At 40.7% G+C, this 27,819-nt stretch overlaps 1 protein-coding gene across 1 annotated transcript in view; it reads left to right on the top strand.

The window, feature by feature from the left end:
* LOC132144844 (zinc-alpha-2-glycoprotein-like) overlaps positions 1 to 16,454 on the top strand; it is a 53,682-nt gene extending 37,228 nt beyond the window's left edge. Inside the window, exons 2-6 of the mRNA XM_059555409.1 lie at positions 14,629 to 14,874; positions 15,028 to 15,297; positions 15,393 to 15,665; positions 15,812 to 15,923; positions 16,436 to 16,454. Coding sequence (XP_059411392.1) covers positions 14,629 to 14,874; positions 15,028 to 15,297; positions 15,393 to 15,665; positions 15,812 to 15,923; positions 16,436 to 16,454 — 920 coding nt within the window. The remainder of the gene's footprint in view (positions 1 to 14,628; positions 14,875 to 15,027; positions 15,298 to 15,392; positions 15,666 to 15,811; positions 15,924 to 16,435) is intronic.
* The last annotated feature ends 11,365 nt before the right edge of the window (positions 16,455 to 27,819 follow it).

Raw genomic sequence — 27,819 nt, 5'->3', positions numbered from 1 at the left:
TCGGAGTGACGGTGTGCGTTATCTCAGTGAGGGTTGTGTGTGGTGTTTCTCCTCTCGGTGTGTTCCGAGTGACGGTGTGTGTTATCTCAGCGAGGGTCGTGTGTGGTGTTTCTCCTCTCGGTGTGTTCGGAGTGACGGTGTGTGTTATCTCAGTGAGGGTCGTGTGTGGTGTTTCTCCTCTCGGTGTGTTCCGAGTGACGGTGTGTGTTATCTCAGCGAGGGTCGTGTGTGGTGTTTCTCCTCTCGGTGTGTTCGGAGTGACGGTGTGTGTTATCTCAGTGAGGGTTGTGTGTGGTGTTTCTCCTCTCTGTGTGTTCCGAGTGACGGTGTGTGTTATCTCAGTGAGGGTTGTGTGTGGTGTTTCTCCTCTCTGTGTGTTCGGAGTGACGGTGTGTGTTATCTCAGTGAGGGTTGTGTGTGGTGTTTCTCCTCTCTGTGTGTTCCGAGTGACGGTGTGTGTTATCTCAGTGAGGGTTGTGTGTGGTGTTTCTCCTCTCGGTGTGTTCTGAGTGACAGTGTGTGTTATCTCAGTGAGAGTTGTGTGTGGTGTTTCTCCTCTCTGTGTGTTCGGAGTGACGGTGTGTGTTATCTCAGTGAGGGTTGTGTGTGGTGTTGCTCCTCTCGGTGTGTTCTGAGTGACGGTGTGTGTTATCTCAGTGAGGGTTGTGTGTGGTGTTTCTCCTCTCTGTGTGTTCGGAGTGACGGTGTGTGTTATCTCAGTGAGGGTCGTGTGTAGTGTTTCTCCTCTCGGTGTGTTCGGAGTGACGGTGTGTGTTATCTCAGCGAGGGTCGTGTGTGGTGTTTCTCCTCTAGGTGTGTTCTGACTGACGGTGTGTGTTATCTCAGTGAGGGTTGTGTGTGGTGTTTCTCCTCTCGGTGTGTTCGGAGTGACGGTGTGTGTTATCTCAGTGAGGGTTGTGTGTAGTGTTTCTCTTCTCGGTGTGTTCTGAGTGACGTGTGTGGTGTTTCTCCTTTCGGTGTGTTCTGAGTGACGGTGTGTGTTATCTCAGTGAGAGTTGTGTGTAGTGTTTCTCCTCTGTGTGTTCGGAGTGACTGTGTGTGTTATCTCAGTGAGGGTCGTGTGTAGTGTTTCTCCTTTCGGTGTGTTCTGAGTGACGGTGTGTGTTATCTCTGTGTGTAGTGTTTCTCCTCTCGGTGTGTTCTGAGTGACGGTGTGTGTTATCTCAGTGAGGGTTGTGTGTAGTGTTTCTCCTCTGTGTGTTCTGAGTGACGGTGTGTGTTATCTCAGTGAGGGTTGTGTGTAGTGTTTCTCCTTTCGGTGTGTTCTGAGTGACGGTGTGTGTTATCTCCGTGTGTAGTGTTTCTCCTCTCGGTGTGTTCTGAGTGACGGTGTGTGTTATCTCAGTGAGGGTTGTGTGTAGTGTTTCTCCTCTGTGTGTTCGGAGTGACTGTGTGTGTTATCTCAGTGAGGGTTGTGTGTAGTGTTTCTCCTTTCGGTGTGTTCTGAGTGACGGTGTGTGTTATCTCCGTGTGTAGTGTTTCTCCTCTAGGTGTGTTCTGAGTGATGGTGTGTGTTATCTCAGTGAGGGTCGTGTGTGGTGTTTCTCCTCTCTGTGTGTTCGGAGTGACGGTGTGTGTTATCTCAGTGAGGGTCGTGTGTGGTGTTTCTCCTCTCTGTGTGTTCGGAGTGACGGTGTGTGTTATCTCAGTGAGGGTCGTGTGTGGTGTTTCTCCTCTCTGTGTGTTCTGAGTGACGGTATGTGTTATCTCAGTGAGGGTTGTGTGTAGTGTTTCTCCTCTCGGTGTGTTCGGAGTGACGGTGTGTGTTATCTCAGCGAGGGTTGTGTGTGGTGTTTCTCCTCTCGGTGTGTTCTGAGTGACGGTGTGTGTTATCTCAGTGAGGGTCGTGTGTGGTGTTTCTCCTCTCTGTGTGTTCGGAGTGACGGTGTGTGTTATCTCAGTGAGGGTCGTGTGTAGTGTTTCTCCTCTCAGTGTGTGTTATCTCAGTGAGGGTTGTGTGTGGTGTTTCTCCTCTCGGTGTGTTCTGAATGACGGTGTGTGTTATCTCAGTGAGGGTTGTGTGTGGTGTGGTGTTTCTCCTCTCGGTGTGTTCTGAATGACGGTGTGTGTTATCTCAGTGAGGGTTGTGTGTGGTGTGGTGTTTCTCCTCTTGGTGTGTTCTGAGTGACGGTGTGTGTTATCTCAGTGAGGGTTGTGTGTGGTGTGGTGTTTCTCCTCTTGGTGTGTTCGGAGTGACGGTGTGTGTTATCTCAGTGAGGGTTGTGTGTAGTGTTTCTCCTCTCGGTGTGTTCCGAGTGACGGTGTGTGTTATCTCAGTGAGGGTTGTGTGTGGTGTTTCTCCTCTCTGTGTGTTCGGAGTGACGGTGTGTGTTATTTCAGTGAGGGTTGTGTGTAGTGTTTCTCCTCTGTGTGTTTGGAGTGACGGTGTGTGTTATCTCAGTGAGGGTCGTGTGTGGTGTTTCTCCTCTGTGTGTTCGGAGTGACGGTGTGTGTTATCTCAGTGATGGTCGAGTGTAGTGTTTCTCCTCTCGGTGTGTTCGGAGTGACGGTGTGTGTTATCTCAGTGAGGGTCGTGTGTGGTGTTTCTCCTCTCGGTGTGTTCTGAGTGACGGTGTGTGTTATCTCAGTGAGGGTTGTGTGTGGTGTGGTGTTTCTCCTCTCGGTGTGTTCTGAGTGACGGTGTGTGTTATCTCAGTGAGGGTTGTGTGTGGTGTGGTGTTTCTCCTCTCGGTGTGTTCGGAGTGACGGTGTGTATTATCTCAGCGAGGGTTGTGTGTGGTGTTTCTCCTCTCTGTGTGTTCGGGGTGACGGTGTGTGTTATCTCAGTGAGGGTCGTGTGTGGTGTTTCTCCTCTCTGTCTGTTCGGAGTGACGGTGTGTGTTATCTCAGCGAGGGTTGTGTGTGGTGTTTCTCCTCTCGGTGTGTTCTGAGTGACGGTGTGTGTTATCTCCGTGTGTAGTGTTTCTCCTCTCGGTGTGTTCTGAGTGACGGTGTGTGTTATCTCAGCGAGGGTCGTCTGTAGTGTTTGGCTGCACTGAGCCTGTTTTGAGCCATGTGTTAAGAGTTGTGTTGCTTTGAATGAGTTTTGCAGGTGATGTGAACTGTTTAGCTCAGGTGACTGTTGCTAGTGCAGACTAGAGACCTGCGCGGGACACAATTTTCAGTCCCGCTCCCGCAGTGTTTAGTACCGCTCCCGCAAAGATTTGTCATTTTTAGTCCCGCTCCCGCCCGCATCTGTGATATTATGTCCCGCTCCCGCCCGCAAATGCCCGCAAGACGGCAGGCAGGATCAGGGGCGGCGCTAGGACGTTTTTAGCCCCGAATAATTTTGTTCAATTGTGTCTCTCATAGAGCAAAACAATTAATCAGAAAAACAAATGTGAATAAGATTGCAGCAGCCGTGATTACCTAATCATGTACATATTACAGTTTTATTTATATTTTTCCATTTTGCATTAAAGCGATGTGCTTTTTTGCAGCATTGAGCAGCGTTGCGCACTTGATATTCTTGATGCTGCTCTGATGCACTACATTACGCAATGCTCTGTTTGTTGTTAGGATGACTAAAAGTTCAGCGGTCTAGCTCATCAATGTCAAAATGATTAAAGAAGCGAACGAATGCCTGGTAAAATGCAAGTAGATAAAAATGTAAAATTTGACTGTTTTACAATAGAAATGATCAACTACCGACAGTAGCCTATCCGGTGACGCAAATTACTCAACTTTTTAATTTATTTATTAAATTTTGCTTTTTTTAATTGAAAATATGCTATAATTTCCTTGATTCATTTATAATTAAAAATAAAATATTATTTGCAAATAGTTACAATTATTTCACTAACACAACTTAAGCCTTTCTTTTTCTTAATTCCCTTAAAATCGCATTTATATTAATTAATTCCTTTAAATAAAAATACCCAATTTTAGTTTGGGCTGAAGACCCGAATATCCAATGACCTTAGAACTGCCCCTGGGCAGGATGGATGTTCACTTTCTGTCTCACGAAAGGTCTTGTAAAAAAAAATAAAAATGCGTGCACACATAATTCCTTGGTAACATATTTATTGGTAAGCCTGCATATGACCATACAAAACATTAAATAGGCCTCAGTAACCAACGCCAACAAAGATACACAATCTGCCCAGATTCCAATAGGCTTAATTATGTAGTCTAACTTAAAAAAAGGCATGGCCTACACGAACATTTGAAAAACAAAATAACATTTAAAACATTTAAACATAAAAACATTTAAAAACATACAAAACACGAAACGGTCCCGTATTACGAACAGCATAATATTCACAATAGTAGCCTAGGCGAACCGTAACCAAAAACAAAAATATAAAATCTGTTAGATTAGGAAATATTATTATCTATCTAATATATATAATTATATTAGATAACGTTCTGGTCACAATATAGGCTAGCCATGAACATTCGTAAAACATTGAGACTAAAAAACTATTTGGGCTTTGAGTACAGGTGTTAAACTGAAAATAGCCTGGGCTTACATTTTAATAATAATAATAAAAATAAAAACTCAGCAGGTCGCTACCAGCATAAATGAAAATGATAAAAATAAAGGTAAAAGAATCAGCTGCTGCTTAGGCTATCGGGTTCTTTGAATAACCATGAAGGAAAAGTAGGTTGTTTACTGATGAGGGCTTCAGCACACTGCGTCTTTGCTCCAGTATGCGACCACAAATGCTGATAGCCCGTTCGGACGGTGCGCTGGAGGCTGGGACACATAGCACATGGCGTGCCAGTTTGGAAAGTTTGGGAAATTCAAAGCAATGTTTCTTCCACCACGGGAGGATATCTTTGGGTTGGTGTGATTCGGATCCATCCAGTTTTACTTTCAAATACGCCTCTATCTCGGAATCTAAAGACTTCTGCGAGTCAGTACACGTAGCACCTACATCTTCCCATTCTTCAAAATCACGAAATGTCACCTTTTTAGGTGGAGGTGGCTCAGAATTTTCCTCAGCTTGGACATCAAACCCCAAGTCCTCAATCTGCTCTTTCACAGCTTCAGTCACATATTTTCTTTCATTTTCATCGACCATCTTAAGCTGACGCAGTTTGGGAGTCAGGAATGTTGCTATTTTATAGAGCATGTTAATTCCATTTGGAGCAAGGCTACTCGGTGACAACAGTTCGTCTAGACGTTGTACACAAGCAGATGCGATAACATTGAGTAGGGGGTCAACCTTGGCCACTTCGCAATGCTCTCTTAGCTTCACGGACCAAGGCAGAACAAGCGCCGCACTTAATGCCGTATTGTCCGACTCCAGGTCATTCGTTGCGTCTTTGAAGGGTTTGAGAAACGCCACCAGGGATTCAAGAGTGTGTTTATTGATGCAGCCTACTTTGTCATACTGCTTATTTTCCAGCAGTATTGTTGTGACCTCATCATACTGCTGTGAGACAGAATCCAGCATGTCCACAGTCGAATTCCATCGTGTCTCCACTGACTGTTTGAGAGACTTCCCCAGCTTGACTTGCAGGCCAGAATGTTTAAAATAGCTGACCAGTTTCTTCACGTTGGTGATAAGCTGGGCCGCTTCGGGGACTTGGCTCATCACAGCAGGTGAGAGAGCATGTGCGAGAACTGAATTCAGTACATGGGCACTACAATTCAGTCTAGTGAACCCACGTAAGGAGGCCACCATGTTAGCTCCTCTATCCGTAACAAAAACAATTTTTTTTTCCCAAAAGTGAACAATCAATTCCAAAGACTCTTAAGTTCTGAAATAATAAAGCACAAATATTTTCACCTGTCTTTGGAGTGCATTCATCAAATGGGGCAGAAAATAGCACTCGAGATTCTAAATTGTAGTCTGAATCGACGTAATGTATGGTGGCTGACAGGAAAGAGGTTTTGCGGTATGTCTCTGTCCAAATATCAGTTGTCACAGCACATCCATATTTAATAATTGTCTCAGTCATGTCATCGACAACAGCCCTTCTAAATCTGTGTGCCCTGTCATCTACATGGCGTGACACAGTTGTTGGATGAGGCAGAATATCTCTCACATCATATCTGCCTATTGTGGTTGCCGTGTCTACCAAATGTTGTGTCAACTGAATGAATCCCTCACCAGCAATGCTGTCATATGGACGGAGGTCAGCAGAAACAAAGTCCACACATTTGTCTATTGTCTTCGCCTTTAGAGCACTTGACACTTTCGGCGTGTTTCCTCTAAACTCCAACAATCTTTGTCCTTTCAAGACTGTACATACATGACGCTTCAGGCCTGATGTTCCAGATTTGTGTCCGTTGTATGTTAACACCTTTTGGCATTTATCGCAGCAGGCAAAAGGTAGTTGATTCCCCTCTCCATCGTGCACAACCGAAAAAGACTGCCAAATGTCTGATTTGAGGTTTCGTGATTTTTTTGTAGTAAATGTGCCTTTCTTTATATTAGTACTTACATCTGAAGCGCTTAGGGCTATATCTGAAGCACTAGAGGTGCTCTGAGTCTGTTCCTCGTCCATGATGTCTATTTTGAACTTGAATGAAGTATTCGAACACGGAGCAGCGGGAAGGAATTGTCTCTAAACAAGTGTGCGCGAGATTACGCCCCCTCTACCCCAAACGACAACATCCACAAGTTTAGATTGCTTAAAACTTTTTATTGCTGACAAACAGAATCTCTCTCACAAGTACAAATTATGAACGCTACTTTAACCATTTATATATTTTACTTTACACTAATATTTAATTTGCGGGAGTGCAGCGTATCATCCCTCCCGCCCGCACCCGCAAGTGCACCGGATCACCCCGCCCGCGCCCGCAAAGACCTTTCAAAATTTGTCCCACGCCGCACTGTTTTGCGTTGCGACCCGCGGGTCCCGCGGGACTCCCGCGGGACTGCAGACCTCTAGTGCAGACTGTAGTTAGAGTTTTGCACATGTAGCTCCAGTTGTGCTCACTGTCGTGTAGCAATCGAAAAAAACTGTAATAGCGATGTTCGAGCAGCCTTGTCAGCACGGACATCCGCTTTTAAATCCGGGAATGCTGATGATCGCAAACAACTCAACAACAATTAGCCGGTATTTTCACAGACATTTTCAACCTCTTCGTCTGTCTTTCTGTGGTTCCCTCGTGCTTCAAAAAAATCCACCATTGTGCCCATACCAAAGAAAAACAAAATCACATGCTTAAATGACTGGAGGCCCAGTGCTCTCACACCCATCTTCAGCAAGTGTTTTGAGAGACTTGCAGAGATTACATCTGCTTTGTGCTGCCTGCCTCACTGGATCCACTACAATTTTCATATTGTAGCAACGTTCTACAGACAATGCTATTGCTTTCACCCTACACACTTCTCTCTCCCACCTGAAAATACAACCCGAATTCCGGAAAAGTTGGGACGTTTTTTTTAATTTTAATAAAATGAAAACTAAAGGAATCTCAAATCACATGAGCCAATATTTTATTCACAATAGAACATAGATAACGTAGCAAATGTTTAAACTGAGAAATTTTACACTTTTATCCACTTAATTAGCTCATTTAAAATTTAATGCCTGCTACAGGTCTCAAAAAAGTTGGCACGGGGGCAACAAATGGCTAAAAAAGCAAGCAGTTTTGAAAAGCTTCAGCTGGGATAACATCTAGTGATTAATTAAGTTAATTGATATCAGGTCTGTAACATGATTAGCTATAAAAGCTTTGTCTTAGAGAAGCAGAGTCTCTCAGAAGTAAAGATGGGCAGAGGATCTCCAATCTGTGAAAGACTGCGTAAAAAAATTGTGGAAAACTTTAAAAACAATGTTCCTCAACGTCAAATTGCAAAGGCTTTGCAAATCTCATCATCTACAGTGCATAACATCATCAAAAGATTCAGAGAAACTGGAGAAATCTCTGTGCGTAAGGGACAAGGCCGGAGACCTTTATTGGATGCCCGTGGTCTTCGGGCTCTCAGACGACACTGCATCACTCATCGGCATGATTGTGTCAATGACATTACTAAATGGGCCCAGGAATACTTTCAGAAACCACTGTCGGTAAACACAATCCGCCGTGCCATCAGCAGATGCCAACTAAAGCTCTATCATGCAAAAAGGAAGCCATATGTGAACATGGTCCAGAAGCGCCGTCGTGTCCTGTGGGCCAAGGCTCATTTAAAATGGACTATTTCAAAGTGGAATAGTGTTTTATGGTCAGACGAGTCCAAATTTGACATTCTTGTTGGAAATCACGGACGCCGTGTCCTCCGGGCTAAAGAGGAGGGAGACCTTCCAGCATGTTATCAGCGTTCAGTTCAAAAGCCAGCATCTCTGATGGTGTGGGGGTGCATAAGTGCATACGGTATGGGCAGCTTGCAGGTTTTGGAAGGCTCTGTGAATGCTGAAAGGTATATAAAGGTTTTAGAGCAACATATGCTTCCCTCCAAACAACGTCTATTTCAGGGAAGGCCTTGTTTATTTCAGCAGGACAATGCAAAACCACATACTGCAGCTATAACAACAGCATGGCTTCGTCGTAGAAGAGTCCGGGTGCTAACCTGGCCTGCCTGCAGTCCAGATCTTTCACCTATAGAGAACATTTGGCGCATCATTAAACGAAAAATACGTCAAAGACGACCACGAACTCTTCAGCAGCTGGAAATCTATATAAGGCGAGAATGGGACCAAATTCCAACAGCAAAACTCCAGCAACTCATAGCCTCAATGCCCAGACGTCTTCAAACTGTTTTGAAAAGAAAAGGAGATGCTACACCATGGTAAACATGCCCCGTCCCAACTATTTTGAGACCTGTAGCAGAAATCAAAATTGAAATGAGCTCATTTTGTGCATAAAATTGTAAACTTTCTCAGTTTAAACATTTGCTATGTTATCTATGTTCTATTGTGAATAAAATATTGGCTCATGTGATTTGAAAGTCTTTTAGTTTTCATTTTATTCAAATTTAAAAAACGTCCCAACTTTTCCGGAATTCGGGTTGTAAGAACACCTATGTGAGAATGCTGTTTGTGGACTACAGCTCAGCATTCAGCACCATAGTGCCTGCCACACTTGTTGCGAAGCTCCAGACTCTGGGACTAAACAGATCTCTGTGCAGCTGGATCCAGGACTTCCTGACAGACAGAAGTCAGGTGGTCAGAATGGGCAACAACACTTCATCCCCGTTGACCCTCAACACTGGTGCTCCTCAGGGCTGTGTCCTCAGCCCACTCCTGTACTCCCTGTACAGACATGCAGCCACACACAGCTCCAACGTCATCGTCAAATTCGCTGACGACACAATGGTGATAGGTAATATTACTTAAGTAATATTACTTGTTAAAACCCCCCACCAATCGTCGAGACTTTAACCAAAGGCAGACGATATGCTTGCTACAAAACAGCTTCAGCTTGCATACCTAAAATGTGGGCAGTCATCTATTTAAGCAACCAAAGGAGACATGCACACAGATGAAAAGACCGGCTGAAACCACCATCAACACACTAAACAAAGGTGAGGAACAGAATGTGACGCATCATAGGCTGCAACCAACCAGCAATAAAATAGGAAGCACTTGTCCCTCATTGGTTATCTCAAGAGTCAATCACCATCTCTTAGCTCATTCATACGGTCACAGCTACTTTGCCCATCGCCCATTATAGATCAACTAACATATTCTATAAAGGTGCAAAATGCATTTACTTACACATATTTGATAATCAAGATATTCCTTGATATATTTTAGGAATATTTAGAATAAAACAATAATAATAATAAATAAAACCCTTACTGAAAAAAAATGTGTAATGGTTTTACTGGTTATAATGGGACTTGTATTAGCTTTACTGAAAACTGTAATGGACCCTGTAGGTCTCTACTCGTAGTTGCCTTCTTTTGGTGAATTAGGATTTATTAAAACCAATAAATCCTAATTCAATATGTCCCAAAACACACTACATTTGGTTAATGGTTAAAAGTTAAAGATTTGTAATGGTTGTTGTGGTTATGTGTAGTGGAAACCATTATATTAACCATTATATCGGTTATACAGTGGTATTGTGGCTGCTGAGTGTCACATGACAAGCATGAGAACCCCCACCCACCCCCACACACACTTCACTCAAAAATAATGAGTGCATGATGCCCCTGACACAACAAAACATTATTTGTCAAATAAATGAAACATGATGAAACATTCATTTAGTTTAAATTGTTATAGATTACTTCTAGAGATTGCAGTGATACATTACATGGTGACAAATGACTGAGTGAATAATACTCCAAGTAGATTACGATACATTTTTTAAATTGTGTCCCTAAAAGCACAAGTGGCCCCTGTCTGGCCCTCCCAGTTACTTTGGTCTGGAACCGCCCCTGCTCTCAAGCTCTGTCAGTATGGATGGGGTGGACACGCATTTTCAGGTTTCTCCAGAAATATTTGATCAGGTTCAATCCCAGGCTCTGGCTGGGCCACTTTGTTTAGCGCAATAATTTAATTATTTGTATTTATGGAGTTATATGTTCTTATGGGCTGTTAACATTTACAGAGTGGTAAGACACTTCCTGCCACTGAAAAACAACCCCATGTCATGAGGCTGCTACTTTTGGTATTTTACACTGTGAGCACAGTAAAATGGCAGATGGGACAGGAGAGTGTTTTACTGACATATAGCTAGTCTAACCACATCTCATCATAATGAATTGAATGTGGTCATAATGAGATATGCTGGTTCGGATTTTTGATAAAAGCATTTCTTGTCAAGAAAAAAAGGGGACAAAAACGCTTAAGACTTTGCATTCATATTCTGCAGTTCTGTGGCCGCGGACTAGTTTCAATAGTTTAATCAGCACCACAGGATCTTGTCTCCATGGTTACACGCGGGATTTATGTCGACTGCAAGTGAATTCGTAGTTCCGTTTATTTTTTCTTATCTTCACCACCTGGCAACTGCAGTAAAATGTCGAGAGATTCAAACAAAAAATAATCAATAAATAGAACAAAAAAATAAATAAAAATAAAAAAGACTGCAGGGGATGTCACCAGCAGAAGCGCAAGTGTCTGAGAGTTCAAGAATGCAAGTTTGAGAGTTCAAGGGCAAATGTGCAGCTGTGTTGGCAGCTGCCAGACCACGCACCTTTGTGAACACCGATTTTCCGGAAATATTTGCAGCTTTTAATGTCCATGTGGTGTTGCGTGTTCGGTGCAGTTTCCTCTAAACTTGAAATGGATTTGATGTTCTCTCTCATTGTACTGTTTGCAGACATAGTACTACGCTACGTTTATTCTGGTAAGTCATTAATTATGACTTTAATGCATGGTTTTTTTCTCTTTTTTTTCTGGCGGTTGGACTAATACAAGTAATCCCGCAGGTCATAAATAACTTTGTTTTCTAACTCCACGAGTGCAATCGTGTTTATCTAAAAGGGTAGGCTACTTTTCCTTTCTTTACTCATAGCTAAAAAGCCATGTGTTGACTCTGAAAGACATACTTTAATTATGTGCATTTATGGAATATTTAATACATTTCGTATTAATCCATGCTAATTTTTAACATGAACAATGCGCTGTCAATTTAATTCTTAGTCACTTCAATAACAAAATAGACTCGGTACAGGAAAGATCCCTGAAAAGTACCACACCCCTCAGGTCTCAGTGGGTACATGTGTCATGTGTGAACACGTGCAGGATACTTGTTACTGGCAGTGAGCTTTGAAAAGTGATGGAGACACCACGCAACTCGTTTTGCTAGTTTTTAATTAATAACCTAACTTTGGACTGGGTTTAGAGTTGGAAAAGCTTAATTTGCTTTTCAAAAATACATCGATCCAGGTGCGGTGTTCTGTCAGATTTTACTACCTCCCATTAAAACATTGGATATAGTAGCTACAGTTTAACAATGAAAAATGCTACTGTAAAGTTATAATTTATTAACCCTTTCAGTAATTCAAATACAGTAATTATGTGATATATTCGCGGTTGTGGGATACAGCTACAGGAAACCAACAATAAATAATGTTTTTCTACCTATTAGATTGTGTTTTATTAAAGTCTACAGCTCCCCTAAACCTACTCTTACAGTAATGCAGATACATTAAATATTGTTGTTCAGCATTAGAATAAGGACGCAGTATTGATGTGCGCATGCGCAGTAAACCCTGGTAGGATCACATGTCAGGACACTGGCTCCAGAGCATTTTGATCGCAGGTGCTGAAGGGGGATCATTCACAGGGGGAGCTGGGCAATTTAGGGCTCCAGATTCATCCTTCTCACTGGTAGCTCTTTTGCAACTAACTTTCTCAGCAAAGAGGTTTTTTTTTTTTTGCTACAACATGCTGTTAATCAATACATGCTGATGAACTTTTATCGTTGCTTATTTATATGGAAACGAAATTGATTAACTTGAATGTTACTTGTAACCCGTTCTTTTTCTCAAAGCACTATAAACTATAATAAATAATTTAAATGTATTTTTTTCCCCTGAGACGTTCATAATCACTTTGCCGGTGCTTTGAGGGGATTGCTTTATGCGCGAGCTCGTATGGAATGATATTGCGGACTTTATTCAAAAGGAATTGCTAATTGTATTTGCAATTGCGTTTTCAATTTGTGGACGCATAAAATGTGACATAATCCAAACGCAAATGCAAATCGCGCATTACCGTTTTCATTTTCGATTAAGTGAACGCACAGTGTCTGCCAAATTTAAAATGGAAATGCAAAGGCCGTTTGCAATTGTGTTTCCCATATCTTACGAGCTATGAGCCTGTCATATTTAAATAGCAATATTAATTACCACATTTGCCTTTTCACTCTCTCTGCACTGTGCATGTAAACTGCCAAAACTCAAATGGAATCGCAATACCTTTTGCATTTGAATTTCCAACGTCTACATGGAAACCTGTCAATCAAGTGATTTGCATTGGGAAGTGACGATCGTACTAAAATGTACCATGTTTTTACTAGGGTAAATATGAGTTAACGATAGTGTTTATAATTAAGCCACAGTAGCCACAAATGTACAGTTGTCTGAGACGTTATGAAATGTTCTTTAACATCATGAACCATAAAATGTAGTCAGTATTCTGCTATTGTTTATTTTCATAATAGGTAAACACAGGCCACAAGTTAACAAGGTCACATTTCCTTGATTCAGCAGCTGCACGATGTAAATCTGAGAGTCCCGTCTTGGTAGCTCAGTGGTTAGTGACTGTCATCTCTCATGGCATATTGTCTTTTAGCGCGTGTTCGAAACCCGGGCCAACACAGACGTTCTTTATTTTTTTGTTTATCCTACTAACTTCAGCCGCTGATTTCGGACTTGCATCCTCAGTAGTTCAGACTTTGTGCATTCGACTCGGGAGTGTGATGTCTGCGAGGACGCAGATCCGGTAATTCTGCAAACAGCAGCGTACTTGATAACATGTCAGCTCGCCTTGACTACTGCAATTTTCCTCACTGTATGATCGCCCGTTTGGCGGCCGAAGTTAGTAGGATAAACAAAAAAATAAAGAACGTCTGTGTTGGCCCGGGTTTCGAACACGCGCTAAAAGAGAGTATGCCGTGGGAGATGACAGTCACTAACCACTAAGCTACCAAGCTACACTGAATCAGCACCAGATCTCTAGATTCAAGACAGGACTCTCGGCTTTACATCGTGCAGCTGCTGAATCAAGGAAATGTGACCTTGTTAACTTGTGGCCTGTGTTTACCTATTATGAAAATAAACAATAGCAGAACACTGATTACATTTTATGGTTCATGATGTTAAAGAACATTTCATAACGTCTCAGACAACTGTACATTTGTGGCTACTGTGGCTTAATTATAAACACTATCGTTAACTCATATTTACCCTAGTAAAAACATGGTACATTTTAGTACGATCGTCACTTCCCAATGCAAACACGCCCAATAAAATGGCCCCACCCCTGTCACTTGATTGACAGGTTTCCGTGTAGACGTTGGAAATTCAAATGCAAAAGGTGTTGCGATTCCATTTGAGTTTTGGCAGTTTACATGCACAGTGCAGAGAGAGTGAAAAGGCAAATGTGGTAATTAATATTGCTATTTAAATATGACAGGCTCATAGCTCGTAAGATATGGGAAACACAATTGCAAACGGACTTTGCATTTCCATTTTAAATTTGGCAGACACTGTGCGTTCACTTAATCGAAAATGAAAACGGTAATGTGCGATTTGCATTTGCGTTTGGATTATGTCACATTTTATGCGTCCACAAATTAAAAAACGCAATTGCAAATACAATTTGCAATTCCTTTTGAATAAAGTCCGCAATATCATTCCATAAGCTCGAGCGCGGAATAGTCTCTAATACACCTGTCTATATTAAAAACATTGCAGATAAAACCCATCATTCCTTTAATGTTTAATTCATGCCTAGTGTATGTTGATAACATAATACAATTTGATGTGAATGACTCACATTTCTGCAACAATACCATGGTTACAGTTACTATAGTACTACATAGTATAAAGTAAATCTGTTGTAGGTAAATAATATTAGTGTTAATAAGCTTGAGTGAACTGACCTGTCTTAAAGAGGCATCTGAATTATTCAAGTGAGAGATAAAGATATTAATTGGAGGACTCTCAGGCAGTTTGACTAAATGTAATGTTGACATGACCTTAAGACTTTTATTCTCTTGCATTTATCTTTATTTATCTTCAGAGAGACACCATCTCCTGTTTGTTTACACCGTCCTCAGCAAACCTGATGGAGTCTCTGGTCCTGTGTTCAGTGCAGTGTGTGTGTATGACGACCGATGGATCTCTCACTACAGTAATGAAGAACACTGGAAAAGATATCGTTTGGATGCAGAAATCTGGAGATATACCAGAGAACCTCATGAATCTAGAGACTGGTTCATAAATCTGGTTAACTCTCTGGCAAACTGCACAAGCTCCAGATGTGAAGGTGAATTCATTGGGTTTTACTGGAATTATATTGACATATTTTTAAGTGTTCAAAGGTTTTTATGGGCCACTGTATTTATTATATTACAACATATTTTTAAACTTGTAATAATTAGTTGTTGTTTTTTATTTATTTATGAACTGAAATGTTTAGGCCTCCATACACTACAGAGGAGAGTCGGCTGTGAGGTGGAGAAACATCCAGATGGAGCAGTGATGAATGTGAACGCACTTGACGAGTACGGATATGATGGAGAGGATTTTATTTTCTTTAATTATGACACAATGAAGTGGATTGAAAAAAGTCCAAAGGCAAAAGAAACCAAAATGAAATGGGACGCTGACAGATTTCGCAATCATTATCTCCAGTTCTACCTCAAAGACTGCATCGACTGGATCTCCACATATAATGCTTCGATTAACAGTATGTGTTTCTTTAATGACTTCAGTGTTTCACACTCAATCATTTATGTCTTTTTGTTCAGAATCAGTTCCTCTATCATCTGCTTCTTATTGCAGCTCCTCCAGTTCTTCACATGTTTGCATCTGCAGCTCCTCATGACCAAAGCGAGCTGAATCTGACCTGTCTGGCCACTGGCTTCTACCCCAAACACATAGAGATGAAGATCACGCTAAACAACATCACAGTCCAACCCTTCAGCTCTTCTGGAGTCAGACCCAACGATAACCAGACCTTTCAGGTGAGAACCAGTGTGAAGATACACAGAGATGAGAAACGGGGTTATGAGTGTCACGTCCTTCACAGCGGTCAGACATTTACAACATCATGGGGTAAATATGACCATATTAACAGTCAGACTTTAATATTGTACAGTAGCTTCCTACTCCAGCTGGCAGCTCAGAATTGGTATTTATAGCATTTACTTGTTGCATGACTTTATAGAATGTTTAGAACATTGTTTAATTTTTTCCTGCAGATGGAAGCCTTGGTTCTAGAAGTCATCACTGGGCAGAAGTAGCTGCAGGTGCTCTTGTGATTTCAGTTCTATACATCATGTTTTTACTCTACAAAAAACAGAAGGTTCAACGGTGAGTTCATATTTATTCAAGGACTCATTGACCCAGAAAAAAAGTCTTTATTTGCTCACCCTCATATTATTCCATATTATGGAAATTTTTGATGAATAGTCAGTCACACTCGGCCTTCCAACAACTGCAAACAGGACAAACGCTATAATAGCATGTTTCAAATGTAATTTGTCTCATTCTCATTTGTCTTTATGAGATTAATTATTTAATGGAATATTTATTCAGCATTTAAATATGGAGACCATGCTGTAAAATCTAGTACCATAAATGCTTATGAGTTTAATATGCACACAGTCTGAAAAAAGCAGGGTTGTTTCAACCCAAGTTTGGGTCAAATATAGACTAAGCTTACTTTTGGGTTAAAAATTGAATGTAAAAATTGAACCCAGCGGTTGGGTTAGTTTAAAGTGGGGTTTATCAAGTGAAACATATAATGTACTGAATTGGTATGAAATCAACACGAGCTGATGCTAATTCTAAAGTTTTCTAATAATATGTTGTATCATCTCTAGGCCAGATGAACTGCAGTAGTTCCACCACAGAACATGGGAACATCACCTCGAGATCAGCAGATCCCCTGACTGCAAGTGATTCAGATGAAAACAATGAACTGCTGCAGATTAATTTAACCTAATTTCTGTCATGACAAATCTCGTATAGGTAATGTACATGACAGTGTTAATGTATGTGGTCTTGGCAGAATAGATCTGCCATGCTGCTACTGCTGCTGGGACAGAGCAAGTACTGAGACTTGCTACTGCCATTACATATAGAGAATACTGCTGCTGCATATATAACATGAAGCTGGGGATGGTGGAGGGTTTCTGTTTATTGTAAATAATCAAGGTATTTGAGCTCATTGGCTACTGATACAAGTGAAAACCAATCAGCTGTGCAATGTGATGATGTCATTAGGTCAGATTGAGGTAGACCTGTCATACTCTGCCATCTAGAGTTTCATGCCAGAACTCTGGATTTCTTGTAGTATTTGCTTTTTGAAATGTCACACACACACACACACACCGTGAACACACAGCCAGAGCATGTTTGCTGCGGCGCCCGGGGAGCAGTTGGGGTTCAGTGCCTTGCTCAAGGGCACCTCAGTCGTGCAAATCGTTGTGACAATTGCACTTAGAGATTAAGGCTTTCGAAAAATATGCCAAAGCAATTGAGAAAAACTGCAATAGTTCAGCTTTAAATATGCAGATAAGTTAATAATAAAGGCTTAGTGCATTTTAACTTTAATTTTTATGCTTTTATTATTAGTAGAACCCCCCCCCCCATTCTTGATTTTGTTTTGGACGTTAAACCAGTGTTTAACAACCCTGGTCTTGAAGTAAATTGTGCAATGTGTTAAATTAATTTAATCAAATTCTTTTGTATCAATTTGCATCTATTTGTATAAAATATGTGATAATTACCTTTTTGTATGTCCATGGTTGTTCCTTGTTACATAATGCACTTTACAGTTGTTTCAGGGAATGCATGGCATGTATCATTTTTATTTTATCAGTGTTTTATCAGTGTTATTTTTGAAAATGATAGCATTAACAAAATTAATAAAATCGGCACCTTGTGTAATATGCTGTTTGTTGTCTTTCACTGATGTTAAATTTGTTTTGTTTTTGTTTTGTGTTTTTTTTCTTTTCTTTTTTCTTTACAAACAAAACAACTAAATTTGTAAAAGCATCCTTTATTGTGGATTAGAACTACTCCTGTCTGAAATTTCACATTGCTTTTATTTCCTGCTGGTCTGATTTTGGATACATTGACTTGACCTGAAGAAAAAAAAGGGTTTTGATTGCAGTATATGAACAGTTTTTGAGTGCAGACAAATTCAAGTAAACATCTTTTGTTTTACAGACTTAAGTGTAAAATGGGGGAAAATCACATCCACAACATGATTAATTTCCTAATTTTGTGATCTCTTGGTTGGTTTGCTGGTTAACTAGCCAGCAACAGTTTTCTCTACATGTTAAATCTGTCTTTATCCCAAGCAAAAGCAAAATAATGTATAATTTAATAACACAACACACCAAAGCTTAATGAACTTACACACCATATTCTTTTTGTAAGCAGTCAATGAAAATACAACACTTACAAACATTCATCATTTTATGACAGGTTTATGATATAATGACTTACACAATGGGATGCAGAACATGGGTATTGATATTTAATATTCTGAAGAAATGCTTCCACATAAACAAATAATGATATCAACATTCATCTGTGAATCAATAGACTCAGTATATTCAGATAGTATTTTCACATTAATAAACAGCTTCATCTGAAAGTATATCAGAGTGTGGTTCAGCTCTTATTTCTTAGTGGCCTTTTCATCCTAGCCTTGCTACAATAACATACTTGCCAATCAAACTCTTTCTGATTCTAATGTAAAAATTTTACCCATCTTCTGGTCTGGGTAAATCTTAATCATAAAGTTTAATCATGCATAAACCACCTGCATGATCATATAACATTGGATCAGAGATGGATAAAGCATTTTTGTTTTAAGGCGTTAACATAATTTAATTACAAAATAAATGTGACTTTATATGTAAATCCGGAAATCAGGCGCGGGCTGAACATCGGGAGAACAGGGACAATTCCCGGTGGACTGGAAGCCGATTTGGCTCACTATTTCAATATTATTATTGTATAATTGCATGTCACATGTACTAAAGCGATTATTTCTGTAGTATATGCGGCTGCATATAAGTAATTAAAAGAACGCAGGTCAGTGAGCATTGATGCTAGTTACATTAATGTCCCGCTAGAGGGCAGTGTGTGTTATGTTGTGGATGTGGAGAATAGTGATGGGATTTATGGCTCTTTGAGGGGATCCGGATCTTCGCGATCCGTTCCTTTCAAAGAGCCGTTCAAAAGAACGGCTCTTTTGGCTCTTTTAAATATTTAGTCAGTTTTAAGAAGCTTGGAGGCATCTCAGTTTATCCTGGAAATAATCACTGGGAAGAATGATGAGGTGAGATTTGTAGTCAAATAATTAAAACTCAGATATTACACACCAATATCTGAGTTTGAATTATTCTGAAATATTGATTTTTACCTCATTTGTCATGTGTGGACTATATTCCATAGGGTTGCACAAATCCCTCTGCTTAGACAGTGACATCACTATTTTGGATTTACCTTTAGTACAAAGTGTGTGTGTTTAAAGCTACGTTGACTTATGTTATTCATACAATACCTACTCACGAATAAACATCAAAAACAAAGCCAGCTGCAATGAATTTCTGTGCAAAACAGCTTTTACTACAAACACTTCCACACAAGAACATTGTTATCACACAAGAACATTTTGATAGAAAAATATTTAAAGTAGATAAAATTAAAATAAATAAAATGGAAATGTCTACATACTACTACTACTGTAAACTTTGCAAATAGGACATCAGCCACTTCAAGTCAATGAACAATAACAAAGTGGGCTGCAATGAATGTCTGTGCAAAACAGCTTTTTTTCAACGCTCCTACCCAATGACAGAGGCATGCAGGGTTTTTTTCCACTGGAGTAGTCACGTGAAGGATGCGTGCACAACTAATAACTAATATCATCACGCTATAAAGGGTTGGCCTGCGCTGGGTGCGCCCCTCCCCCATAACTGTTCTGTCTCGCGGAGGAGCTCATTTGTGTGCATCTGTGTGAAACGCATAGGAAAAAAGAACGACAGAAAGAACGGCTCCCCCCCAGCCGCGACTCGGCTCCCATCGTTCATGTTTATGAGCCGTTCAAAAGAATCGGTTCGTTCGCGAACGTCACAACTCTAGTGGAGAAGTTGTTGCTTCCGGTCTGTGTGTGTGGCGGTATTAAAGCTGATCAACAGTCACAGTGCTCTCCTCTGATGTTTTATAACCCACATAAACAGAACATGATAATTTCAGAGTCCGTCATTCGATAATTAAATCTCTAATCAATCATGAATCGGTTAGTCGTGACCGTCGATGCTTTGGCTCGAGCGCTCCGTCAAACGGTTTGGATCAGACTCCGAGTAATCAATGTGAGAGAGAATGAAGTGGACTCTTGAAGCGCACAGCTGGAGCAGAAAACTACTGTTCAGGGTTTCAGGTGCAGGTCAGTTTCTGCTGTAAAGATGCTATTGTATTTTTATCTTTGTTTAATTAGTTACGCAGCAGTTCATTGCTCACAACAGCGGCGGACTGGGAACAAAAAGTGGCCCTGGTCTTTCTGACCCACAGCAGCCCACCACATCATAACACATCCGCTCCTGTTTTGATGTAATTTATTAATTTAATATCTAAGTAAACAGTTTGGGGATTTTAACCAATAGGGCAACTGATTCTCCGTTGAAACAAACAAACAAAAAAAACAAAAAAACAAAAAAAAGCGTGCAGCAGCTGTACATTTAGCAACTCCTAGCATCATAAATGCTCATCAAGACACAAACATTCTCCTAGAACTCACACTTTGCATTCAGTTAACAGATCCATATGAATCATGCATGAAATAGAAGTTTATAAACTCAAACGATAGCTTTATGTGCTTTACAGATGAACTTCAAGTCTTAATTTATTCGAAATGTTCAATAAATCACCTTTGACTCTTTAAAACAAGTTCATGATCCGTTTCGTGAACAGATGATTCTTCTGAGTCAATCTTTTGCTGCCCGATGGGCTATCTTGAATAGTGATGTAAAATTCCCAACTTGATCCACGTTGTTCACTCGCTTGAAGGGGTGAAAGTTATATCTTAAAATAAACAGTTTTTGATAAATTGTGATGTGAGTTTAATGGGAACAGGGGTAAGCTTAAAGGATACAAAAATTTACTCATTGAGCACAGACAAACTTTTTGCATTTAATGATGTATATCTTAATTTAAATGCTTTTAAATGAATATGTTTGTGTGAGAGATTAATATTTTGTAACATCTTTTTGTACTGAAACCAATATCTTGTGCACTAAAAAAAACTCAATTTATATTTTTTTGTGAGCTTAATAGGTACATTTACTTGAATGAATGAATGAATGAATGATGCATTTATATAGCACTTTATTGTGTATTGGTGTACACCAAAGTGCTTTTCAATCATGTGGGGGGTCTCTCCTCAACCACCAGCAGTGTGCAGTATCCACCTGGACGGTCTGACGGCAGCCACAGGACACCGGCACCAGTGCGTTCACCACACACCAGCTACAACTGGAGAGGAGAAAGAGACACAGAGCCAATCAAGTGGTTGGGGATTATTAGGAGGCCATGATTGACAAAGGTCAAGGGGGGAATTTGGTCAGGACACCAGGGTTACACCCCTACTCTTTATGAGAAGTGCCATGGGATTTTTAATGACCACAGAGAGTCAGGAACTCGGTTTAACGTCTTATCTGAAAGATGGTGCTTTTTTGACAGTATAGTGTCCCCATCACTACACTGGGGCATTAGGACCCACACAGACCACAGAGTGAGCGCCCCCTGCTGACCTCACTAGCACCTCTTCCAGCAGCAACCTAGTTTTCCCAGGAGGTCTCCCATCCAGGTACTGACCAGGCTTCAGTGGGGGACCAGTCTTGGGCTGCAGGGTGATAAGGGTCTTATATATGGCATCTTTAAAAAAAAATGCAATCGGACCGTAAATTTAGACGTCATGTCATTGACCCATCCACTGTTAGAACTCTTGTTTAAAAACAATAAAAATATTTCCAAATTTAAAAAGCTGTGATTATTTTTACCTATTACATATAAATTCTCATATTAGTGGCTTTTCCCTTGTTAGGTTGAAGCAACGCTTGCGTTGATTCTTTATTATTTTAGTTTGTTGTTTTTGTGCTGACGCTGGGCTGAGGGCACTGCCGCTGTACCAGTCTCTCTCTGGTTTATCTGAGAGTAGTCTGTACTGACGGTATTCCAGTGCTTAAAGTCACTTAGCTCTTGGTGGAAGCACGAAGCTTAGGCTTGAGGTAGTGTTGTGTGTAGGTAGTGGGGAAAGTCACTAAGTCTGAGAAGTTTGAAAAGAGTTGATGTTGAACTTCATGTTCTAGAGGTTGTTTGAGCTTTTTAAGATGACTATGTTATTAGATGCGTTTTTTTAGCATCCCTGAGGAGAGCTTTTATAAACTTTCTAAGAAAGTTATTGGAAGTAGCAGAAAAGTATGAAATCAGCCTTACCACTAAAGAAAAGAGTTTAAAAGAGGGAGTGGTATTTGTTGTTAAAACTGCTCTTATTGATTTGGGTATTCCTGTTGTATCTGAATCAGGGGTGACTGGAGATCAAGGAGAAAAGGATGTTCCTGTTTGTACACTTTTATCTCTTGTTTGAAGAGCAGAAGGAATTGTTGCTCTTGGAAATGGAGAAGAGTAGAATAAGTCAAGAAGTTGAGCTGCATAAGTTGGATATTGAATCTCAAAGGTTTGCTCCGATTAGAGAAGGTAAGTTAAGATGTCATTCAGGGAATTTGCAGGCCTCAATAGTTAGTACAGCTCCAAAAGCTCTTGATGTTTCTCGTTCTCTTAACCTCATGCCAAAATTTGATGAGGACGATTTAGATACTTTCTTTACTCTGTTTGAATGGTTGGCTGATCTTATGAGATGGGAAGACTGTGAGAGAACGCTGCTACTTAGTGTGTGTTTTGTGGTAAAGCTCAAGAAGCCTACTTGACGCTTAGTGTTCGCCACAGTCAAGTTTATAGCAGGGTAAAAGACGTGGTGCTGAAGGCATACGAGTTAGTTTCTGTAACGGCGGCGGTGGTCCTTGCTGATGAATACGTGTTGATTCATAGACATGTAAAAAAATCATCGGCATTGATTTGGGCTTTGCAGTTTTTTTTTTGTTTTTTTAAGTTTATCTAACAAGTGGTACTTTTCCAGTTGTGGTATACTCGGACCACAATCCACTTTTTTTGCATTCTTTGCAGAGCCCAAACCAGCATCTTATTCGAATGTCTCTCTTTCTACGACCCTATCCTTTGGACATTCGACACATAAGGGGGTGTGGAGAATGTACTGGCTGATGCCTTATCTCGTGCCCCGTGTGAGATTCTTTGCAGCTAATTCAGATGTTTTGTTTCTTTTGCTCTTCTCTCGTTTTGACCGTGGCTTTTCCTATAGGTGCCGGGAGTTGCTGGTTCAATTTGTAGATGGGGATCAGATTAAAGAGGGACCATACTGGGTTTGCTGTGGATCATAATGATTTTGGGTTTAGTGGTTATGTTTAGATTTTTCGTAACCTTATGCACTACACAAGTACTGTTTATATGCAAATTATTTTATTTTGGTTGAATACAGTTCTAAATACAGAATATTTTATTTGATTCTTATTTTTTATGCAACATTTAACTCATTTACATATTTACAACAAGATTCAATTTATTGATGATCATTAATAAGATATCATGAACTAACACTGAACAACTTTTTTGTTCATTGTTAATTAATTTTTTTAGATTATAAAATGACCAATAGAATTTAATGAAGAAAAGGTAAATCACATCACCAAAACATTACATAAATAATCCTTCTATTATAATACACATGATAAAAATTGGTATTTGAAAAATGACAGTTGGTTTCATACAATGTATATGATCACAGTTTGCACAGTATTTCGGCATTTCATATTAATTGAATAAGTGTTCTAAAATAATTATCTGATATATGGTCTCCAAACACTCTTCCTAGTCAAAGTGAGACTCACAGGGTAGTGGTCAGACAGTTTTGAAACCATGTCTTTATCCAGCCATATATCACAATGTTGCACACAAGACATGTGTTTCTGAAACATGAACACATAGTCTAATCTTGACACAGGCGTTTTACATGAATATGTGCAGATCTTTTCATTTGGATGTTTCTCTCTCCAGACATCTTTTAGCTCTGTCATTTCCATGATTTCCAGGATTTTGTTTCTGTGTGATTTGTGCTCTTTGCTCTCTGTTGTGATTCCTTTGTCCAATTTGTGATTAAGTGTTGTGTTAAAGTCTCCACCAATGACAGGCCATTTACAAGCTTTTGATTCCTGTTTTACGAAGCTGCAGATAATCCTCAACATGAGATTAGACTTTTCTTCGGGATGGTTATAAGCACTCACAAATGTGTACTTCTTTTGATCAATCTCAACATAAACCCAAGCATAGTCTCCTCCGTCGCAAAATGCTTTTAGACATTTATGCTGCTTATTCACAAGAATGGCAACACCCTTGCTCTTTGAACTGAATTTTGTTCGATAGATTGTGCGCTCAACACTTGTCCTAGGTTTTATGCGTCTCTGATTTTGTAGCACTTCTACAGTATAACCACTATTTTTTTTTGAAAAATGCTGACTTTCTCCTCATCTTTATTCTCTGAATCTATTACGTCATCATCAATTTGCTCATCCTGCTTCTCTGAATCCACTGTCCTCTCCTCATTTTCTTCACTCATTTCCTCCTCGTCTTCATCTTCATTCTCTGAATCCACTGTCCTCTCCTCATTTTCTTCACTCATTTCCTCCTCGTCTTCATCTTCATTCTCTGAATCCACTGTCCTCTCCTCATTTTCTTCACTCATGTCCTCCTCGTCTTCATCTTCATTCTCTGAATCCACTGTCCTCTCCTCATTTTCTTCACTCATGTCCTCCTCGTCTTCATCATTCTCTGAATCCACTGTCCTCTCCTCATTTTCTTCACTCATGTCCTCCCCGTCTTCATCTTCATTCTCTGAATCCACTGTGTTCTCCTCATTTTCTTCACTCATTTCCTCCCCGTCTTCATCATTCTCTGAATCCACTGTGTTCTCCTCATTTTCTTCACTCATGTCCTCCTCGTCTTCATCTTCATTCTCTGAATCCACTGTCCTCTCCTCATTTTCTTCACTCATGTCCTCCTCGTCTTCATCATTCTCTGAATCCACTGTGTTCTCCTCATATTCTTCACTCATTTCCTCCCCGTCTTCATCATTCTCTGAATCCACTGTCCTCTCCTCATTTTCTTCACTCATGTCCTCCTCGTCTTCATCTTCATTCTCTGAATCCACTGTGTTCTCCTTATATTCTACACTCATTTCCTCCTCGTCTTCATCTTCATTCTCTGAATCCACTGTCCTCTCCTCATTTTCTTCACTCATGTCCTCCTCGTCTTCATCATTCTCTGAATCCACTGTGTTCTCCTCATTTTCTTCACTCATGTCCTCCTCGTCTTCATCATTCTCTGAATCCACTGTGTTCTCCTCATTTTCTTCACTCATGTCCTCCTCGTCTTCATCTTCATTCTCTGAATCCACTGTCCTCTCCTCATTTTCTTCACTCATGTCCTCCTCGTCTTCATCATTCTCTGAATCCACTGTGTTCTCCTTATATTCTACACTCATTTCCTCCTCGTCTTCATCTTCATTCTCTGAATCCACTGTCCTCTCCTCATTTTCTTCACTCATGTCCTCCTCGTCTTCATCATTCTCTGAATCCACTGTGTTCTCCTTATATTCTACACTCATTTCCTCCTCGTCTTCATCTTCATTCTCTGAATCCACTGTCCTCTCCTCATTTTCTTCACTCATGTCCTCCTCGTCTTCATCATTCTCTGAATCCACTGTGTTCTCCTCATATTCTTCACTCATTTCCTCCCCGTCTTCATCATTCTCTGAATCCACTGTCCTCTCCTCATTTTCTTCACTCATGTCCTCCTCGTCTTCATCTTCATTCTCTGAATCCACTGTGTTCTCCTCATATTCTACACTCATTTCCTCCTCGTCTTCATCTTCATTCTCTGAATCCACTGTCCTCTCCTCATTTTCTTCACTCATGTCCTCCCCGTCTTCATCTTCATTCTCTGAATCCACTGTCCTCTCCTCATTTTCTTCACTCATGTCCTCCTCGTCTTCATCATTCTCTGAATCCACTGTGTTCTCCTCATATTCTTCACTCATTTCCTCCCCGTCTTCATCATTCTCTGAATCCACTGTCCTCTCCTCATTTTCTTCACTCATGTCCTCCTCGTCTTCATCTTCATTCTCTGAATCCACTGTGTTCTCCTTATATTCTACACTCATTTCCTCCTCGTCTTCATCTTCATTCTCTGAATCCACTGTCCTCTCCTCATTTTCTTCACTCATGTCCTCCTCGTCTTCATCTTCATTCTCTGAATCCACTGTGTTTTCCTCATATTCTTCACTCATTTCCTCCTCGTCTTCATCTTCATTCTCTGAATCCACTGTCCTCTCCTCATTTTCTTCACTCATGTCCTCCCCGTCTTCATCTTCATTCTCTGAATCCACTGTCCTCTCCTCATTTTCTTCACTCATGTCCTCCTCGTCTTCATCTTCATTCTCTGAATCCACTGTCCTCTCCTCATTTTCTTCACTCATGTCCTCCTCGTCTTCATCATTCTCTGAATCCACTGTGTTCTCCTCATATTCTTCACTCATTTCCTCCCCGTCTTCATCTTCATTCTCTGAATCCACTGTGTTCTCCTCATATTCTACACTCATTTCCTCCCCGTCTTCATCTTCATTCTCTGAATCCACTGTGTTCTCCTCATATTCTTCACTCATTTCCTCCTCGTCTTCATCTTCATTCTCTGAATCCACTGTCCTCTCCTCATTTTCTTCACTCATGTCCTCCTCGTCTTCATCTTCATTCTCTGAATCCACTGTCCTCTCCTCATTTTCTTCACTCATGTCCTCCTCGTCTTCATCATTCTCTGAATCCACTGTGTTCTCCTCATATTCTTCACTCATTTCCTCCCCGTCTTCATCATTCTCTGAATCCACTGTCCTCTCCTCATTTTCTTCACTCATGTCCTCCCCGTCTTCATCTTCATTCTCTGAATCCACTGTCCTCTCCTCATTTTCTTCACTCATGTCCTCCTCGTCTTCATCTTCATTCTCTGAATCCACTGTCCTCTCCTCATTTTCTTCACTCATGTCCTCCTCGTCTTCATCATTCTCTGAATCCACTGTCCTCTCCTCATTTTCTTCACTCATGTCCTCCTCGTCTTCATCATTCTCTGAATCCACTGTCCTCTCCTCATTTTCTTCACTCATTTCCTCCTCGTCTTCATCTTCATTCTCTGAATCCACTGTCCTCTCCTCATTTTCTTCACTCATGTCCTCCTCGTCTTCATCTTCATTCTCTGAATCCACTGTCCTCTCCTCATTTTCTTCACTCATGTCCTCCCCGTCTTCATCTTCATTCTCTGAATCCACTGTCCTCTCCTCATTTTCTTCACTCATGTCCTCCTCGTCTTCATCTTCATTCTCTGAATCCACTGTCCTCTCCTCATTTTCTTCACTCATGTCCTCCTCGTCTTCATCATTCTCTGAATCCACTGTCCTCTCATTTTCTTCACTCATGTCCTCCTCGTCTTCATCATTCTCTGAATCCACTGTCCTCTCCTCATTTTCTTCACTCATTTCCTCCTCGTCTTCATCTTCATTCTCTGAATCCACTGTCCTCTCCTCATTTTCTTCACTCATGTCCTCCTCGTCTTCATCTTCATTCTCTGAATCCACTGTCCTCTCCTCATTTTCTTCACTCATGTCCTCCTCGTCTTCATCTTCATTCTCTGAATCCACTGTGTTCTCCTCATATTCTTCACTCATTTCCTCCCCGTCTTCATCATTCTCTGAATCCACTGTCCTCTCCTCATTTTCTTCACTCATGTCCTCCTCGTCTTCATCATTCTCTGAATCCACTGTGTTCTCCTCATATTCTTCACTCATTTCCTCCCCGTCTTCATCATTCTCTGAATCCACTGTCCTCTCCTCATTTTCTTCACTCATGTCCTCCTCGTCTTCATCTTCATTCTCTGAATCCACTGTGTTCTCCTCATATTCTACACTCATTTCCTCCTCGTCTTCATCTTCATTCTCTGAATCCACTGTCCTCTCCTCATTTTCTTCACTCATGTCCTCCTCGTCTTCATCTTCATTCTCTGAATCCACTGTCCT

The sequence above is a fragment of the Carassius carassius genome, chromosome 8 (genome assembly GCF_963082965.1).
Source record: "Carassius carassius chromosome 8, fCarCar2.1, whole genome shotgun sequence".
In the NCBI taxonomy this organism is placed as follows: Eukaryota; Metazoa; Chordata; class Actinopteri; order Cypriniformes; family Cyprinidae; genus Carassius; species Carassius carassius.
The sequence above is the reverse complement of the archived record's forward strand: the minus strand, read 5'-3'. Positions and strand labels throughout refer to the sequence as shown.